General features: G+C 40.7%; 1 protein-coding gene across 3 annotated transcripts; it reads left to right on the top strand.

Annotated features, from left to right (window-relative positions):
• The first annotated feature begins 330 nt into the window (after positions 1-330).
• On the top strand, positions 331-4387 carry LOC307008632 (putative nuclease HARBI1). 3 transcript variants are annotated; one of them, XM_079631609.1, is made up of 3 exons: positions 331-1142; positions 1899-3027; positions 3162-4387. In XM_079631609.1, exons 1-2 carry the CDS (start codon positions 1023-1025, stop codon positions 3018-3020), a joined length of 1242 nt encoding a protein of 413 aa, XP_079487735.1. In that variant the 5' UTR covers positions 331-1022; the 3' UTR covers positions 3021-3027; positions 3162-4387. The 3 variants fall into 3 exon arrangements, with proteins under 3 accessions (XP_079487735.1, XP_079487736.1, XP_079487734.1); XM_079631610.1 differs by having other exon boundaries at positions 1899-2732; positions 2817-4387; XM_079631608.1 differs by having other exon boundaries at positions 1899-4387.
• The last annotated feature ends 11525 nt before the right edge of the window (positions 4388-15912 follow it).

The raw sequence follows: 15912 nt of genomic DNA on the forward strand, positions 1-15912 counted from the left end.
TTCCCTTGACATTACTTCTTTATCAGCAGTCCTTTCGCTGAAATCATAATTGAACTGACTGTTGAGCAACTCCTCCAATTTAACCACAGAAATTCTGTTTACGGTAACCGCAGAATGTCAAGTCAAGTCAAGTCTCCTTTATTTATATAGCGCTTTTTACAATACAGATTGTATCAAAGCAGCTTCACAGTGATAACATGAAAATAATAATAAAAAAACAATTTCATCATCGTCCACCTTTAAGGCAGATCTATAATATTGTTGAATATTAAATGTCCCCAACTAAGCAAGCTAGAAGGTAAGGCAACAGCGGCAACGAACAAACTCCATCAGGTGACAGAATGGAGAAAAAAACCTTGGGAGAACCCAGGCTCAGTCGGGGGCCAGTTCTCCTCTGACCAATGAGTGAACAGTATATGATTATGATTAAGGAGCATTACAAGTCAGAAGTTCAGAATGAAACAGAGTATTTGTCCAGTTCCAGTTTGTTGAAGTCGGAGTGGAGAGGAGGAGAGACTGGTTGACACTTCAGGTCAGCGTGCTGTCGTGTCCTGGCGCTGGTCCTTCATCAGATCTGGATACGGCCTGGTTCTGGTGGACAGCGGTAAACCTCGGGATAGACAGAGAGACAAATTTTAGCGTAGATGCCATCCTTCTTATGATGTACCAAGTACATCAGGATTTACGGGAAGTGTTCCCGGTCCCGGCTGTTCTAAACTATGCAGCCTAACATTGAATTACAGAAGTCTATAGTGTGTTATGTGTATGCTAGGCCAAAGAGATGTGTTTTTAGTCTAGATTTGAACTGACAGAAGCTGTGTCCCAATGTGAAGGCTGCATCCTTCGAAGGCCCCAGACTTTGAAGGATGCAGCCTACATGGCCTTCGCAGGAGGCTCCGAATGTAGCCTTCATTGGATATCTAATTGAGCCATCAGGTGTTCCTAATTACCGCCTATAGCAAACGGTGCGAGAGGAGAGCTGCCATACTTGACATTTATGAAATTTAAAATTGCAAGTAAATATGGAGCCAGAATTGCTCATTTCTATTTTTATTTTTTATATGTTACTGGAAGAGATGGTGGGGATTCATCCCCGGCGCCGCCAGGTGATGTATTTCAGGCTTTGCCAAGACCATGGGCAGGTAAATTGAACTGGTTTGTTGCGTCCTTAATTGACGGATTACACTTTTAAATGTAGTTTAACTTACTTGAATAATGTAATGATACATATGAAAATACAAAATAAAAACCACAAAGCGGTTTGAATGTTGACTTAAATCTTACCAAGATTCGATTTTATAGTTTATTCTTTTGACCATGGTGAACATATTTTGACAGGTTTTTAACCCAGTTTTGTTTTTACACAGTTGAAACATAAAACATAAAAAAAAAAAAAAAGTAAAATAAAAAAAAACTTTACCGCAACTAGTCATTGGCAGCTGTCACAGTTGCTAGGCAACAAGACCTCCATATAGGTTAGTTAGCAACAATTTGTTAATAATGTGATGGTGGACTGTAAGGAACTACATTCGTTAAGCATTCACGTACAAATGTATAGTACTTTCCCCCCTCACACGACAGTCTTTTACAATATGATGTATTGTTGTAAATTAAACTACCCAACAGTATATAAAATTACTTTAAATTTAACAACCTTCAACATATTCAGAAGTAAAATGCAACATAGCAGTAATATTGATGCAAAACCATCATATATATATATATATATATATATATATATATATATATATAAAATCTTCTGCAGAATACATACCTTTACTTTTACTCTTGATGCATTAGAGTATGCAAAATAACACATTTACTTAACTAAGGTTTTATATGACTAGTTTTCCCCTATGTGGTACACAATTTCTCTTTTCCTTTTTCCCCTGATTAAGACCAGACCCTTGTACTGCAGAATAAACCTGAACGTTCCAGTGCTGGACAGGTTTTTCAGTGACTCTGATACACGGCCTGATTTTCGGCTGAGCAGGGAGGCCCTGAGAGTGCTGCTGGACCTGTTGAGAAGTGAACGGCAACACGGATGGGGTTCCACAATAGAGACCCTGGTATTTCTTTTCTGGCTGGCGTGTGGTACATCATACAGGGTCGTGTCCAGAGCATTTGATATACCTCGTTCCACTGTCCACCGCATTGTCCACCGTGTTGCTGAGGAGGTGGTGGCCATTCGCCACCAAGTCATTCACCTCCCGAACACCCCAGAGGAGCTGGAGGCAGTTTGCCGTGGGTTTGCAGGGCTGGCCAGACACAGGGCTTTCTTGAAAGCTGCAGGAGCAATTGACGGCTGCCATGTCCGCATCAAGCCTCCAAGCGGCCCTGATGGTCAGTGTTACAGGAACAGGAAACTGTTCCCTTCCATCATCCTGCAGGCGGTGTGTGACCATCAGGGCCGCTTCATTGACACCTACGTGGGCTGGCCTGGGTCAGTGCATGACGCACGAGTGCTTCGGTACAGCCCACTGTACAGGAGGTCAATGTACCCTCCTCCAGGGCACTTCATCCTCGCAGACGGAGGGTACCCATGTCTCCGACACCCACTCTCCCTCATCACTCCCTACAAGAGACCAGTACGAGGTGTGGGAGCCCAGCGCTTTAATGTTCATCATTCCAGGGCACGCTCCATTATAGAGCGAGCTTTTGGGATGATGAAGACCAGGTTTAGGGCCATCTTCCTGCAAGCGCTGGAGGTGCACCACACCTTTGTACCTCACGTAAGTGAATTAAAAATACTGCAAAATAATAAACTCAATCTGTTAAAAATATATATATTTATTTATTCCTTAATTCCATTTCAGGTCATAACAGCCTGTGCCATCCTCCACAACATCTGTCTTGGGGTTGGTGACATCATGGCCCCGGAGGATGAGCACGAGGAGGATGATGCAGAGGATGAGGGGGAGCATGTTTTGGAGACAGTCAGTGGTGCTCCTTGGCGTGACCAGCTGTCTGCAGAGGTGTCTGCCCTGGAGGAGGTTCCTGTTGACCACGACTATTTGTAACAGACAAGTAAGAGAATTGTAAAGTTACAATGCATAAGAAAAAAAGTTGAATGTTGTTGTATGATATAAATATTTTTTTGGTTTGATTTGAGGATGTGGGTTTATTTATTTTACTCTTCCCTCTTTCTGAAAATATCTCAGTGACATGGCAGCCGTTGATTGAGTCAGCCCTGCAAACCTGTTGGTAGACAACACAGTGGACAGTGGAAATATGCAGTCAAACACTCTGGAGACCATCAGATGATGTCCCACCAGCAGGAGGCCTTACCAGGGTCTCTATTGTGGAGCCCATCCCGGACCAGCAGGACCATCAGGGTCTCCCTGTTCAGCCTACATACATGATTATAATTTGTCAATCTGTTTTATGTACCGTTAATTTGAATTGTTTCCTGTTGTTTGAAATATTTGTAAAAAATACTTTAAATCATTTTCATTTTACATGCTAAAAAAAACATGTATAGAAGTCAACAATGTCCAGAACAATTACTTGTTGTATTTCCAAATGTAAACTTGTATTTCAAAAATAAACAATGTACAAAAATTGCCTTGCCTCATTTACAAATAACTTAAATTCCATATATCAGTTTTAACTTACATAACACAACAGTTTTTCATGTACTAAAGTGACAAAAAAAAAAAAAAATTGCATTAACCAAATGTAAATTATATTATTTTTTCTCTATCATTCTCTCAAGGAGAGAAAAAAGTCTGTCCATTCTCCCCCTGCTCTCTTGTGCTCTCCTCTCCTCCGTTTCCCTTTGAAACCTCATGTCCTCCCTCATTAGCTCAATGAGCTCGTCACTGCCTCTTTTTCTGTTGGCTGGGGCGGCTGGGGCTGCTGGGGCGGCTGGGGTGGCTGGGGCTGCTGGGGCTGCTGAACTTGGCCCTGGTTTGTTCTCAGGGATGGAGGCAATTAGGACAGGGGGGTTGTTGGAAGGCCTCTGTCCCAAAACCTCATCCATGAGGACAAACCACGGCCAAGTTGCAGCAGTGGATTTCCCGCTCACCCCCTCACCTGTCCCAGGACACTTGCAATCCTAAGGCAGAGCAAATACACCCGTTGTTAACAAAAACACCACAATACATTTAATCAAAGAGGTGTCAATTAACTTGCTTTGTATTTTTTTTTTAAGTTGTCCCATTTTCTTTTGGCCTGCAAGGGTGTGACCTTCCCCAGCAGATCCATTTTCTCCAGAATTCTCCTAAAAAAAGGAGAAAGAGGAATAACTTACGAAAAATATTAAGACAGGGGTGCAATCTTAACATTAGAAAAATCACACAGCAGTACATGCATACAAAATACTCCAGAAATTATATTCCTGGATCCGCAAGTTTTCTTAAAACGTTTGTTGACAAAACACTACAAAAAACAAGTAAGTGAAAGACTATTGCCTTAATTAGTTGTTGTCTCATTGATGTAGGCTTTGTATAGAGTGAGGGATAATTTTTGTATACAAGAGGCAGCTAGTGGAAATATTACAAATGGTTAATGACTTTACCTCCAAGACACAGTGGCCGAGTTTTTGGCCCCTGTAAATAGGTGATCATTTTCGGCCCGTAATTTAATAAATTCAGCCGTCTGCTCCTTGGTCCCTGAAACAAAAAGAATTACAACAGGTTTTGCCTCAGACCACCTGATAAATGAAGCTGCAGTTTTTTTGTTTAAGTTCAGGTTTTTTAAGAAACACCCCTGGCTTTTAACACTTGTTTCGCTAGCTATTTCGGGTAAATTAAAGAATTGCAGACACCGCTATGTTTTTCAGGTATATTTGTACTGCTGTTTTATTTACTTGAATATACCCTCCTACTTGAAATTCACTGCAAAAAAAGCTTTTCTTAATATTTTGTCTTGTTTCTAGTTCAAACATCTAAAAATTCTTAAATCAAGAAGCATTTAGTCTACTAGACAAGTAAAACATTTCTTGTTTTGGGGAAAAAAAATACTTAATATTAGGTGAGTTTTTGCTTAAAACAATAAAATAATCTGCTAATGGGTTAAGTAAAATAATCTCAAATCAAACAGAACATTATTTTACTTACCCCATTTGGCAGATTATTTATCTTATTTTAAGCAAAAAATCACTTAATTTAGTTATTTTGTTCCCAAAACAATACAATAACTTTGGCTTGTCAAGTAAATGCTCCTAAATGTAAGAATTGTTTGATATTTATACTAGAAACAAGACCAAAAGCCTAAGCAAGAAAAGCATTTTGTTGATATTACATTTAGTATTTGCTTCATTTAACTCAGTGGATTGTTTTCCCACAGGGGATTAAGTGCTTGGTCCATATTTATGCCTTTAACACTTGTTTCGCTAGCTATTTTAATCAATTAAAACACCATACTTACATTTATACGTGAATTCCTCGGCCACCACACAACTAACACCCGCCATTATTTTGAATAAACTTGCGTCGTCACCGGCGCGCTACGAATTCTGGGGAAGGGTAGGCCGCGAAGTGTCCATTTTTGTACACTTCGTTTGTCCAAGAAACGAAGGGCGCATTAGGGGTCGCATTTGAATGACATACCAAACTGGGGCAGCCTTCGACGCACCGCGGTGACGCAATCGGCCTTCCAAGCGTGTAGAGTTTGAATTGGGACAGCCTTCTTAGCACTGCTGTGACGCAATCTGCCTTATAATGCAGCCTTCGAAGGGTTCAGTGTTTGAATTGGGACAGCCTTGGTTGCGCCGCTGTGACGCAATCGGCCTTCAAATACGGCCTTCGGAGGATGCAGTCTTCACATTGGGACACAGCTAGAGTGTGTCTGCTTCCTGGACAATGTTAGGAAGACTGTTCCAAAGTTTTGGTGCTAAATAGGAAAAGGATCTACCACCAGCAGTCGATTTTGATATTCTAGGTATTATTAAGGGTGTACTCACACTAGGCACGGTTGCCATGAACCGGGCCCGAGTACGATTGTCCCCCCTCCCCCTCTGGCCTGCACTCTCACATAGGGTTTCAGCATTCGTGCCGGAGCACGCTTACGTCATTATGGTGCGACGGTTTCGGGATAAACACAGGAAGAGCGGCGCTCTCTGAACACAATGGAGTCCATCGCTCTGTTTTCTTTGTGGATAATTTTGTGTCGTTTGGTCCACAGCCCTCTCACAGCCTGTTGTTAAACAGATGTGTCGCCTTAGTGGCGCGAAAAAAAAAAAAAAAAACGTGACGTCACGCGTCCTGTTCCGTGCTCCAGCACGGTTAGCGCTCACACTGCATGCGAACCGCGCCCAAGGCCAACTGAACCGTGCTCTGGCCCACCTCTTCCAAGCGGGCCAGGGCCGGCTAATCGAGCCGCGCCCGGGCACGGTTCGGAGCACTCACACTAGTCAAACGAACCGCGCTTTGGTGGTCAAACGCACTCGGGCACGGTTCAAACTGGCTAGTGTGAGTACACCCTAACTGGACGGAGTTTTGAGATCGCAGTAGACGTGAAGGACTACAATGCGTTAAGAGCTCGCTCAAGTACTGCGGAGCTAAACCATTTAGTGCTTTGTAAGTGATCAGCAATATTTTAAAATTTATACGATGTTTAATAGGCAGCCAATGCAGTGTTGACAGAACGGGGCTAATATGGTCATACTTCCTGGTTCTGGTAAGAACTCGAGCTGCTGCGTTTTGAACTAGCTGTAGTTTGTTTATTAAGCGTGCAGGGCAACCACCCAGTAGAGCATTACAATAATCTAGCCTTGAGGTCATAAACGCATGAACTAATTGTTCTGCATTAATCATTGAGAGCATATGACGTAATTTAGATATATTTTTAAGATGGAAGAAAGCGGTTTTACAGATACTAGACACGTGACTTTCAAATGAAAGATTGGTATCAAAGAGCACACCCAGGTTCCTAACCGACGACGAAGCCTTAACAGAGCAGCCATCAAGTGTTAGACAGTATTCTAGGTTATTACGTGTGGAAGTTTTTTGTCCAATAATTAGAATCTCTGTTTTTTCAGAATTTAGTAGTAGGAAATTACTAGTCATCCAGTTTTTTATATCAGCTATGCATTCCGTTAATTTGGTGAATTGGTAGGTTTCGTTAGGTTTTGAAGAAATATACAGCTGAGTATCGTCGGCATAACAGTGAAAGCTAATTCCATGTTTCCTAATGATATCTCCTAATGGTAGCATGTACAGAGTGAACAGCAGCGGTCCTAGTACTGAGCCTTGTGGTACGCCATACTGAACTTGTGATTGATAAGACATCTCTTCATTTACTGCTACAAACTGATAACGGTCAGATAAGTATGATTTAAACCATGCTAGTGCAATTCCACTAATGCCAACATAATGTTCGAGTCTATTTAAAAGGATGTTGTGGTCAATGGTGTCAAATGCAGCACTAAGATCCAGTAATACTAATAGAGAGATACAACCACGATCGGATGATAAGAGCAAATCATTTGTGACTCTAACGAGAGCTGTCTCGGTACTATGGTACGGTCTAAATCCGGACTGAAATTCCTCGCAGATATCGTTTCTTTCAAGAAAAGAACACAATTGTGAGGATACTGCTTTTTCTAATATCTTTGACAAAAAAGGCAGATTCGAGATCGGCCTGTAATTGACTAGTTTTGTAGGATCAAGTTGCGGTTTATTAACAAGCGGTTTATTCATAGCTAGCTTAAAGGTTTTTGATACGTATCCTAAAGACAAAGATGAATTAATGATATTAAGAAGAGGATCTATGACATCTGGAAGCATCTCTTTCAGTAGCTTAGTCGGTATACTGTAGGGTCTAACATACATGTTGTCGATTTAGATGATTTGACGAGTTTGCAAAATTCTTCCTCTCCTATATCAATGACTGAATCAAATTTTCCCTCAGGGAGACTACAATGCACTTCCTGATGCGATACTGTATTAGACGGTTGCATAAAAGTTCATAAAGTCATTACTGCTGTGTTGCTTGGAAACTTCTGGGCTTGAAGCTTTCTTTTTCGTTAGTTTAGCCACTGTTTCAAATAAATACCTAGGATTATGTTTATTTTCTTCTAATAGGGTTGAAAAATAAGCAGATCTAGCAGCTTTTAAAGCCTCTCTGTAAGCAATCGAGCTCTCCTTCCATGAAATCCGAAACACCTCTAGTTTTGTTTTCTTCCAGTTGCGCTCCATTTTTCTGGCTGCTCTCTTAAGGGCCTGAGTGTGCTCGTTGTGCCACGGCGTTAGACTATGTTCTTTAATCTTCTTTAAGCGCAATGGAGCAACTGTGTCTAAAGTGCTGGAAAAGAGAGAGTTAAAAGTTTCTGTTGCAATATCAAGTTCTTCTAAGCTATCCGGGATGCTGAGATGATGAAACTGATTAGGAAGATTATTGATAAAGCAATCTTTAGTGGCAGAAGTGATAGGTCTAACATATTTATAACACTCAGTCGGCTTTGCAGCCTTGGCTAAATGTAATTTACACGAGACTAGATAATGATCTGAGATGTCATCGCTCTGCTGCAGTATTTCAACGGCATCAACATCTATTCCATGTGATAGTATTAGATCTAGAGTATGATTACGGCAATGAGTCGGTCCTGACACGTGTTGTCTAACTCCAACTGAGTTTACAATGTCTTTAAATGCCAATCCCAATGCATCTTTTTCATTGTCTATGTGTATATTAAAATCACCAACAATTAGTACTTTATCTGCAGCCAATACTAATTCTGATAGAAAGTCTGCAAATTCTTTGATAAAGTCTGTATGGTACCCTGGTGGCCTGTATACAGTAGCCAGCAGAATTTTCAAACATGATTTATCGTTTACACTATATATTTTTACATTAAGCACCAACACTTCAAAAGAATTATATTTACAACTAGATTTCTTAGTGGTTTTGAAAATATAACTATAAATTACAGCAACACCTCCTCCTTTGCGTTTCAGATGAGGTTCATGTTTATAACCGTAATCTTGTGGAGTTGACTCATTTAAAGCAATGTAATCGTTTGGTTTTAGCCAGGTTTCTGTCAAACACAGCACATCTAGGTTATAATCTGTAATCATATCATTGACTATTAGCGCTTTTGAAGTAAGAGATCAAATATTTAGCAACCCAAGCTTTATCATTTGCTCATCCGTATTATATCTGTTTTTTATTTGTTGAACATCATTTACATTTTTAACCTTAGATGGGTTTGAACATTTTTTGGATTTCCAAGTTCGGGGAACAGACACAGTCTCTATATGATGATATCTAGGTGAAAGAGGCTCTATGTGATGGGATTTATCTGACCTTGGTGACGTGAGCCCGCTAGCAGACGGTCGGTTAAGCCAGTCTGTCTGCTTCCTGACCTGAGCCCCAGATTGTCATGTTTTATCTCTAAGACTATGAGCCAAATTACTAGAGAGAAGAGCAGCACCATCCCAGGAGGGATGAATACCATCTCTTTTCAACAGGTCAGGTTTGCCCCAAAAACTTTTCCAATTGTCTATGAATTCTATATTATTTTGCGGACACCACCCAGACAGCCAGCCATTGAGTGAACACAATCTACTAACTATCTCATCACTCCTGCGAACAGGAAGGGGGCCAGAGCAAATTACAGTGCTTGACATCGTACTTGCAAGTTCACACACCTCTTTAATATTAATTTTGGTGATCTCCGACTGGCGGAGTCGAACATCATTAGTGCCGACGTGAATAATAATCTTAGAGAATTTACGTTTAGCATTAAATTATGCCCAGCTTCTTTCTTGTGGTCACCGTTTCCCTCCAAGGTCCCATTAACAACCCATCCCAGTAGGGTTTTAATGGCAAAGGGCCCATTACCATGACTGTTTATTATTTCATATGGCTCAATCACATTAGCTGCATTAGTTCCAATCAGTAAGTGGCTCAGTGGTTCATGTAGGTTGTCTACAAACTGGAAGGTTGGTGGTTCCATCCCCGGTTCCACCTGACCAAGTGTCGAGGTGTCCATGAGCAAGACACCTAACCCCAACTGCTCCCGACGAGCTGGATGGCGCCTTGCATGGCTGACACCGCCGTCGGTGTATGAATGAGTGAGTGAATGGGTGAATGTGAGGCAATGTAAAGCGCTTTGGTGGCCATTGGGTCTGTGAAAGCGCTATATAAATGCAGTCCATCTACCATTTACCATTTAGTATATCAACACCTGCTTGAATGTGTGGTATCTTAACCTTGTCCAGGTATGACCATTTGGATAACTCCTCCTGAGTAATGATGTTTTCAGACTCAACAGGCATCTTCTGCTGTGTATATACAGCAGGAAGTGGGAAGAAATGGTTGGTATCTATTCCACTGATTTCTAGTCCGTCGATAACATTACAAGAGACAGATTTTTCCTGACCCATGGTACGAAGAAGAATGTTGACCCTCTTTCCACTCAGATTCAGCGCTTGCATTAGATGTTCTGAACAAAATGTAGCTGAGCTTCCCGGGTCCAGAAAAGCATAGGTCTGCATCGCGTTGTTACCTTTAATAGATTTCACTTGAACCGGTATGATTGGCATTAAACTCCTCTCATTACTGGCCTCTGTTTGACCACAAGTTTGAGCAGACACTACCTTACGCTTTTCCTCTAGCTCTTTCACAATTACCTCCTTACGATATATATGCAGGATAGTTGGATGAGCTTCTCCACATACATCACAAATCAAACGATTGTCACATTCCTTACTCAAATGTCCTGTCTTTAGACATCCAAAACAAATTCCCTTGGCTTTCAAGAATTCAATCTGGTCTCGTTGAGTCTTCTTCTTCAAAGCAAAACATCTTTCCAATGGATGTTGATTTGCACAGAACAAAGAGTTTCTATAAGACTTGGATACAGAGCTGTATCCTTGCTGTGATGACACAATGTTAGTCTTCTTAGAAGGAACTGAAACCGCAACATCAGTGGCAAAACTATTCCCTCTAAATGGCTTGCGCAATTGGGTTTTGAATTTACCAGTGCCCTGTTTGTCCTGGATATCTCCAAACACAGGATCAGATGCCACCCTGACCTGTTTTTCAATAAACTCAACAAGGTGTGAGAACTTTGCGCTCCTTTTCATTATTAGTTTTCTCTTCAATGCCATGTTCAAACGCTCTGACAAATGCAATATACTGCAATGGGTCACCATCAAAAACTGGGATCTCTCTTTTTGGTAGGATACGAGGATTTCCTTGCTGTTGAATGAGATAAGATGTTAATTCCGCTTGTCTTTTTAAGACTTCAAACAGTGGATCACCATGACGAGGAAGAACATGTGCCATTTGATCGACTCCCATATTGCTTTGTTGCACTTGAGCAGAATATTGGAAATCGGATTGTTGAGCTGTGTGGAATATTTGTTGATTTCTCCATCCTTCCCTTTGATTTTCCTTTATGACTCGTGATACAGAGAGATCAGCTGCTCCAACTGTATTTGTTGGCATTGAATTCACTGGTACATATTCATTAGCATCGGGATTCAGACACTTTGGCCGCAAAGAATCAAACTTGAGGGTTTCCGTTGATTAATCACACTTGTTTTTGCACTGAACTTGCGTGAGCATTTACTGTGATTGTCAGACTGTTGAAGCACGGCGATCTTTGCGGTTGAAGCTGCAATTTGAGCATCCAACTCCAGCTGTTCCTTCTTCTTTCTCAACTCCTCCTCCTGAGCTTCAATGGCATGTTTGACTTTCAATGCAGCAGCATGTGCCATGAGTGCAGCCTTTTCTGCCTCCGCTTGTATGCATGCGGATGACGTAGATGAGCTCTTACTGCAGTTTGAACTGCGTTTACTACGTTTGGAGGTAGCGCGAGACACATTAGAGACACTGTCTCCAGGACCAACGTCAATACCTATTTCACCCACGTCAGAGCTTTTCTGACCTTTTACGGTGTCCGCTACCCATTTATTCACACGCTCAATTAACTCATTATTTGCTATCATCTTTGCTTTAAACCATATTTCGTGTTTTTCAACTTCATCAACAGGTAAAATAACCAACAGTGACTCTGTGCTTCTTTAGCTTTTGAACATAACCTCTTAAAATCTTCCAAAGGCAAACGTACCTCAGGTTCATATTCTTTGTCATCATTGATTAACTTGTTAATTGACTCTCTTAGTTTCTGAGCCTTGTTTAACTTAGCCTTTCTTAAATTTTGCAAAGTGTCAAGTTTCAGACTCATTTTCAACATTAGGCAGATTTTGATTTGACTCATTAAAACCTTCAGCATTCATAGATATTTCATTTTCCATTTTGCAAACAGTTATGAACAAACATACAATTCAAACAGACAAACAATGCTCATCTGTTTTTGGCAACCAATGCATTGGAATTACGCAAATGTGTGCACACAATCTCACATGGCCATGTTAATGCTGCAACAACGTACCTACAATCCAGTCGAACGATCGGCCCTTTAAAACAGCCACATGAGCGCGCGGCAATCCAATGATGAAACCAACAAGGAAGGGAAATATAATCCAAACGAGTCCACTGAGGCTTGAATCCGGCCAGACGTGTTGACGAGACGATCCTCACGTGAACAAACACAGAGACTTTATCCAAACAGCCTCCCTCGGTCCATTGTGAAGGGGCGGTCAAAATCCCTTGTCTCTTCAGTCAGTTATATATATATTTCACTCCATATCCTTTTGAATACTTACATTACTTTTATACAAATCAATAATCAAATATATATATGCATTATCACATAATCATTTCTATATTCTTTTGTGCTTGTGAAATTATATATTTTCTCTAGAGAGCAATGCCATTTCTCTGCCTTTCTTCCTGAGGAGCTATGTTTTGGCTAACTGATAATACGAAGCTCAAGCACTCTTCGGCCTTGGCGATGTTATTTGGTGGTGTTCTGGGTGTGTGTGTTTGACTTTCTACGTAGGTATTTGGGACACAACGCTCAGCCTCATCGGCGCTCTCTTCTAACCTGCGAGGTCAAAACTGACCTACATCTAAGGATTGGCGACAGCTATCCTGACTAATGGCGATAGGCACCTTTTATCTGCTCACATGTGTGAAATTGTTTATGGTCTTATATTCTCTTAGCCAATCAGATATATGATGATGCGATGCTTGCCCTTGCAAAATGGTATAATTGGTGTATTATTTTGTGTAAGGTAGAGTTGGCTTGCGACCTCCTCGTGAGACTTTGATGCTAGCTCTACCAATGAAACTGCAAACTATACTTCAGTAAATTTTTATCTTTTTGATTGAACCTCACGACTCCTGGTCATCTTTTCTACATATCTGGTCTCGGGTCTTATAACTGTTAACCCCTAACAATTGGCTCCAGACGATCTCCTTTGTCCAGTGAAGATAAGATTTTGACTATGTAATGGCTTTCCAATGCCGCTGCCGTTGATGATAGGAGTATGCAAGCTTAGCACGCGTACAAACAGAGTCCATACAGATGGTTGTAGATGCATAAAAAATGTCTCTTTATTACTTGTGCTCCATTAAACATGATCTTAAACTTCCTGTGTCCTTTCCTTGTTCACATGTACACATGAAGCCATACCTTATGGACCGCATACTAAAATCCACCTTACAAGCTACTCTGCCGTGCAGTCAAAAACTGTGTGCTTCCCAATCACCAACGCCACCACCTGTTGCTCAGGGGATCTAATTATACACAGCACCACCCCGTGGAAGAAAATGTACTCTCATTAAAATGGCTCCTACAACACCGATCTTATCATCACTACATTGGTTACCTATAAAGTTCCGTATTAATTATAAGGTATTGTTACTGACTTATAAAGCCCTAAATGGCTCAGCTCCAGTCTATTTAACGGATCTTCTATCGCCCTATAATCCATTGCGCTCTTTAAGATCGCTAAATTCAAGGCTTTTGGTTATACCTAGGATATCTAAGTCCACCAAAGGAGGCAGAGCATTTTCACATTTAGCTCCAAAACTCTGGAATAGCCTTCCTGATACTGTTCGTTGCTCAGACTCGCTCTCCCAGTTCAAAACTAGATTAAAGACGCATCTCTTCAGCCAGGCATTCATATAAATGTTTTAATCTTACAGTTAAATCCGGCCTCTAGTTCATAACCGCCAGAGGAGAACTGGCCCCCGACTGAGCCTGGGTTCTCCCAAGGTTTTTTTTTTTTCTCCATTAGGTCACCTGATGGAGTTTTAGGTCACCATTAGGTCACCTGATGGAGTTTTAGGTCACCATTAGGTCACCTGATGGAGTTTTAGGTCACCTGATGGAGTTTTAGGTCACCATTAGGTCACCTGATGGAGTTTTAGGTCACCATTCGGTCACCTGATGGAGTTTTTCGTTTCCTTGCCACTGTTGCCTTTGGCTTGCTCAGTTGTGGATATTCAATTTAAAGGGCACCTATTATGACATTTAAAATGTTCCTAATGTTGTTTGGGGAGTCCCCAACAACAGTTTTACATGCATGCAATGACAAAAAACACTTTTGTTGTCGTATAATATGCATTTATTTTTACCTGATTTGCTCACCGACTCCCAAATGATTCGTTCAACGACTCGCTTTTTAAACCCCTCCTTTGCGCGACGCTAATCTGCGTTGATTGGTCAGATGACCCAGTCAGTTGTGATTGGTATATATATTGTTTAACACGGAGTACAATGATGCTTTTATCAATTAAATTGTGTTATAATAATGATTATAGTCCACTGCTTTGTAGTTTGTAGTAAAAAATTAAAAATAAGATAAAGAATTTAAAGTTATGTTAGCGAGCATAGCCTAGAGACAGTTCATATTGTAAAAGCACAATCAGTCTTTGTTTGCATTAGCCCAATGCATAAACATAAAGTTTTTACAAAAAAAAAAAAAATGCAGAACTTACGTTACTACGAGGTATTACTCTATTCTTTAAGACAACTCCGAAAACAACGACAGACACTTCACATATCTCAATACAATTGTCATTGAAGACCTAGAAGCTAAACGGAGCTTACACAACAAACTAAATAATTATTAAGCATGCTACATAAAACATAAAAGCAACAATTATTATTAACACTTACAGGTTGAGATACGGAGGAGGAAGCTGATGCAAATACACTTGGAACTGAACCTTCCTTCAATATCAGCCGGCTCGCGGATCCAAGTTTGATTGCATTTAAGTTGGTAAAGCAATCGTCTTCAGAATGGCGCGAACAAAGCACAAGGCTCGGACTATACTTCTGTGGTATAGTTGTATATATGAATTGTAGCCACTTAGTCTTCAAATACTCCTTGTTGGGCAGATAAAAAAGTTTGTCGCACTTCAGAACACAGCGTCTCGTCGCCATGATGTTATCAAGTTTTCCCTGCATTGGAGCGCAATAAGTGGGCGTATCGTATTCAAATAACTTGACGTCATCTAGTCAGAGAAAAAGCTTCGGTCTTCTAACGATTCATAAAAATGACTCCGAGTCGACTCTTACTTTTGAAAGACAATAACTTTATATACGGTGCACTTTCATATTTCAAACTTTGCAGGATGTTTTTGTTCACTTAGATCAATGTTACACACTACATGAAAGGTAAATTTCAAAATTCCATAATAGGTGCCCTTTAATGAATCAATCAATAATACTATTGATTAGCATTACCAAACATGGACGTTTTATTATTATTTTAATTTAATACTGTGAAGCTGCTTTGGTACAATCTGTATTGTGAAAAGCGCTATATAAATATTCTTGACTTGACTCAGTGTTGTGACGTATTTCCGAGAGAAACGGAATACTAAATGAGGAAAAATAGTGGGCGTGGTTTTTTTCCAACTAGCACCTGATTGGATCTAGAAAAGTAGGTTTCATTCAGTCAGTTGTCAGTTGGAGGGGCATGGTTACGGATGTTAAGCAGACACCAAAACCGTCAAACCTACGTCATCAGGGAAGGTCCTCCAATGCAGAGGAGGGGCATTTTCAGATTTTGATTAAAGATTACGAAGCCAAAAAAAAATTGT

This window comes from Phoxinus phoxinus, assembly GCF_949152265.1.
Source record: "Phoxinus phoxinus genome assembly, chromosome: 12".
NCBI lineage: Eukaryota > Metazoa > Chordata > Actinopteri > Cypriniformes > Leuciscidae > Phoxinus > Phoxinus phoxinus.